A 4902-nucleotide genomic window follows, 5' to 3' on the forward strand; every position below is an offset into this window, starting at 1 on the left:
TTTGCTTACTGCATGTGTTTAGATGCTTTTTTTTTTCTTCTTCCATTTGCTTTGTTGGTTTACTTGGGTGAAGGAATGTAGAAGGGTCAACAAAATTTATTCCTAGTGCAGGATGTTTAATCTAAAATACCAGCTAATCAGTGTTGTATTCACCACAGCTGCATGTAAAAGACTTTAATTAGTTTGCTATATAGTCAGAATTTTATATTATATTAAATCTGCACAACAGGTGCATTTGAAGATGTAAATAATTTTTAAAAGTAAAATAAGCTGATTTAACAGCAAAAAATACAGAACAGTTACAACAATCAAATTCACCAAACACTACCAGTACAGAGTCATACAGATGACACAACATTTCAACTGCACAGTTTATTGGTAATTTGTGTGTGTGACTACTAAATAATTAGTGTTGTCAATGCTGTAAATACATTTTAAATTACAAGTTTGTCTTTACATTTTATACATGGCTAATTTTACAAAAAGAACTTCATGATCAGTCCAACTTACACCTTGCTGAGCAAAAAGCTGACAATAAATACTTCCTTCTGAAAAATGCTTTACATAGAAGAAAATTTTTAGAATTTTATGTGGAGAAGTTATTGGTGATGTTGCTAAATACATTCTGCTTCCCTCACAGGTAATTTGGCTGCTTGAGACTGACTTATTTTCAACTAGCCTAGTTAGTACTAGTTTTATCTATCAGAGTTAAAATTTACTATTACAAATATGCAGTGCAAGTTCAGGTATGTGTATTTTTTAAAAATCTGCTCATTTTGATATCTATTAAAATTCTTCCTTTTCATGGAAGTGGTAAGCAGTCAGCTGTTTTAAGGATCCTCTTTAGTAAGCATTACTTCTCTCTTACTTCTCTCTTACTTCTCAGGCTTATTGCTGCTTTATAGAACTAGTCTGATTATTATCAGTGGAACGCCACCACTGTTTGTTAACTAAGTTAACTGCATTTTACCCTAGTAAAATGTTATTTATTACACTGTGAAATGAGTACCTTTATCCCAAAATGGTTCTTTTACTTGTCTCTGAACACATTCTCCACAAATTAGGCTGAGGGATCAGAGCAGTCCATTTTTAGAGCAACAGTTTGGGATGTTTTACAGCTCATTTGTAAGTGTGATCCAAGTTTGGGAAATGCAATCCCAAGCAAGACCGTGCACTTTTTAAGGGCAACTCACCCACGGGAACAGTTCTGACTTCTACAGCCACAGAGCACATCAGTGTGACACCCACCAGCAGCAGTCCCTGTGCTTCTGAAGGCTCTGTTACTTCTTCACAACTCTTTTCAGCTCTGAGTAAAATCAGAGCAGCTCTTCCCAGCCAGGGCAGGCTCTGGCTGGAGAGGATACCCGAAGTACGGTGGCGACACCAGAAATCCGGCTGGCTGGGTCAGGTGGACTGTGTGGGCTGTCTGGAAGCAGCCAGATGTGTACGGTGGAGGTGGTGACGCCACGAGGCACCCTGGCTCTCCCCGGGGGAAGGAGAACCTGTGAACTGAGCCACCGGTTGAACTGGAACTTGTCGCAGTACTGGACTGCCTGGATGGTGTCCTGAAGCTTGTGGAGGCCAGGATCATGGGAAGAGTCTCGGTCTGATAGCTCCGCAGAGAAAATCGAATTGGTTGCGATGGTTGTTTAGGTCTTAAACATGTGCAACAATAAACAGCTACCAGCGAGCCCACAATAATGAAGGCAATAAATATTGATCCAACAATGAGGAATGGAACGTAGATTGGTTCTGGGAGAAGAAAGAAGAAGAAAAGCCGTGCAAATTAGCCTACTGAAATAACAGGTCTGCTGTATAGAAATATAAACTCCACAGCGTTTACAAAGCCGCACATTTCAGTCCCACACACTGAGCTGCTCAGAAGACAGAACTTTCAACCATTATCACTGAAACAAAACTAAAGTTTAAACCCTGTAGTTCCAGGGAAATAAAATTTCTTTTGACAGTTTTACTAGTTACCAAAGGTAAAAGCTGTTTATACTGTGTTCTATTTGCTGGTTCTTGAGCATCGCTCAAGAATCTCACTCCTGTCCTCCTCCCTCATTCCCCAAACCGTCGGGGCTGTCCAATGAATCTGCAGGCGAAGCTCAAATGCTGCAGATGTTGTTAGATCACTTCCATTCGAAAGGTGGAAGATGAGCGCAGAACGTTTGACTTGGGAAATCAGTTTCCGTGTGCGCTGCCGGATTCCTTTTGTTTGGGAAACTTACGGTCTCTCGCAAGGTGGGGCTGTGCCTGCAGAGCACAGCAGAGCCCCACTCCCACCTCCGGGAGCAAGAAAGTTTTAAACAGGCACAGCAAAGTTTGCCAAAGCGAACTTTAAATGTAAGCGTGCCTTTCAGCCGGGATGGATCCAGCAGCCGGTGCCCTCGGACCGCGCAGCTGGCCCCTCCCTTCGCCCACCCCGGGCGCCCGCTATGCCTCCCGGCGCTGGGGCCGCTCCACTGCCCGGCTCCCGGCGCCGCCGCCCCGTGCGCACCTGGAGCCGCGCCCGCCTCCTGCCCACCCGATGGGACGGGGCAGGGAGCCCCACAGACGGGCTCGGGCCGGGGGAAGCTCCGTGGGGACCGGCTCCCGCCCGCCTCGGGATCCGCGGCCGGGCACTCACGGGCGGTGACTCCCGGGTCCGGGGGCTCCCGGTCGTTGGTGCAGCCGCCCTGCTCCAGGCGAGCCTCGGCGGCGGCGCAGCAGTAGCGCAGCGCGCAGGAGCCGCAGCAGATGGTGGCGGCCGCCGTGTCGAAGCCCTCGGGGCACTGGAAGCCCTCGTGGTAGCCGCCCTGCCCGTCCACCCAGCCGTGGCAGTACTCGCCGCCGCCGGGCTGGCCCCCGCCGCCGCCGCCCAGCAGCCCCAGCAGGAGGCAGCGCAGCAGCAGCAGCGGCAGCGCCCGCAGCCGCCCCGCCATCTCCCCGCCACCGCCGCCGCCCCGACGGGGCGAGCAGGGGGCGGCCCCGGGTGCGGTGCGGGGCCTCCTGCGCCGCGTCCGGGGGCTGGGGGGCAGCTCCCCCCCCCCCCCCCAGCACACACACGCTCCCGGCCCCCGCAGCCGCACCCCCGCGGGGCCGCCCCCGCCGCGCCCGCGTTCACCTGCCCCGGCCCTCGTCGCCTCCCGCGCCCTCCGCCCCCGCAGCATCGCCCCGCACCTCTCTGTCCTCTCGGCCCCCGCGGCTGGGCCGGCCCCGCTCCATACCTGTCGGTCGGATGAGGCCGGCCGTGGAGGGATTGGGGCTGTGGCCAGGTCAGCCTTTGCGTTTTGGGGGCTTCTTCCTCTCGGCAGGCTCCGTGCCCGGCCTCTGCGCGAGACCGGCTGCGCTGGAGTGCGGGCATATTCCGTCTCGCACACCCAAACGTGCCTCTGCCTCCCCGCCAGCCTGACGCCGCTAAGCAGAAGGGTCTCTTGCATTGGCAGTTTATTAAAGCAGCCCTGTTCTTCTAAGGGTTAAAAAAACAAGCACCGTGCACGACTTACTGCAAGGATTCTTTGCTTTTTAACCTGTTTTCCTTCCTCGATACTTTTTATGTGCAAAGACATAGCAGCATATCCCAGAAGATTTATAGCCTCTTTTAGCCAAACACCAGGCTCGTAACCTTTATTTTCCAAAGAGAGAGAGTGTGTGTGGGACTCGGAAGGAGGGACACATCTGTTCGTATGAGCATCCGATCCTTTTTCTTCTGGAAGAATAATAGCAAGTCACCAAGCAAAAACCACAAAAGGAACTGCTTATTCATTTATCCTGGAGGAAAAAAATATTTTGAATTAACTGAGCAGATTTGGACTTCTGGTTAAAGCAAAGAAACATTTCTTTAAATGATGTCTCCCCTGTGTGCTATCTTAGAGGCACTCCTGCTCGAACGGTGAAAGTGCTTGTGAAACAAGCATTATATTAAAGCCATGCTGAACAAAAGAATTCATTTTTCCTGTGTCTGAAGCTTCCTGCTATCGTTTAGCACTGGGCTATGAATATGGATATCAGAGTCTGACCACTTGTCCAACATTTTGAATGCCCATGCCACTAATTTCCAGAGCTGGCAAGTTTAGTGAAACAAAGGGAACAAAGTGTGCTGTGTACCAGCAATAAAACTGTGCACCCAGAACCACCTATCAAGACATTAGACTTCTGGCCAACCCCTAGATACAGTCCACAAGCACAATATCTGTGTTTGTTTTTCTTTTAACTAATCTACTTTATTTTTTTTTCCCCTCTGACCCTTTTTTCCCTATTTTGGTTTCTTTAAGTGTAACCAGTACCATCAGAACAGAAAAGTAAACAAAAAAATTATATAAATGAAAAATATTTTTCATGGCTATTTAACAGATATAGCTTTAGAAATAACAAAACTGGATATTAAAGAAAAACAAATAGATTTTGAATGTGAAAATGTGATATTCTGTCCTCTTCTGCATTTTCATTTTGAAACGATGATGTGAATTAAACTTTTACCAGCTGTCCTGACTACAAGTTCCTAGTTTTTATAAGCCAATGTTAAATATTAATTTAGTTTTGCATTTACTTCACTGTGGTTTTAGAGCAAACATAACCTTCATGGAATGTTTTAAAATGTACGGTTTTTAAAGGCCTAATCCAACTTCCAGGAAGGTCAAAAGGAATCTCTATGTTGACCAGGATGAGGCTTGGAACAGGAGCTCAGGAGGGTCATCATAGTGCAGTTAGCTGTCTCAGGTGCAGAGAACAGAGACAACAGAGCCGTCCTCTCAAATCTGCCACATTTGGTGGGAATCACTGAGTAAATATGTCACAGCTTATATGTTGATTTTGTTAATTAATTAATCAGCTTCCAAAAAAAAAAATTATCTGAAAAAATCCCTTCTGAGATACGTAAAAATATATATACACTTCAGCTACTGTAGGAACTGCAAAGAT

General features: G+C 47.7%; 1 protein-coding gene across 1 annotated transcript; it reads right to left on the reverse strand.

The window, feature by feature from the left end:
- Positions 1-268: 268 nt before the first annotated feature.
- SHISA3 (shisa family member 3) lies at positions 269-2924 on the reverse strand. Its single transcript, XM_027891278.1, has 2 exons — positions 2630-2924; positions 269-1752 (listed from the first exon to the last, which is right to left on the reverse strand). The coding sequence occupies exons 1-2, from the start codon at positions 2922-2924 to the stop codon at positions 1301-1303; spliced, it is 747 nt and encodes a 248-aa protein (XP_027747079.1). The 3' UTR covers positions 269-1300.
- Between the last annotated feature and the right edge of the window lie 1978 nt (positions 2925-4902).

The sequence above is a fragment of the Empidonax traillii genome, unplaced genomic scaffold, assembly GCF_003031625.1.
Source record: "Empidonax traillii isolate 1590-97213 ecotype Southwest subspecies unplaced genomic scaffold, ASM303162v1 scaffold315:size618497, whole genome shotgun sequence".
Classification (NCBI taxonomy): Eukaryota; Metazoa; Chordata; class Aves; order Passeriformes; family Tyrannidae; genus Empidonax; species Empidonax traillii.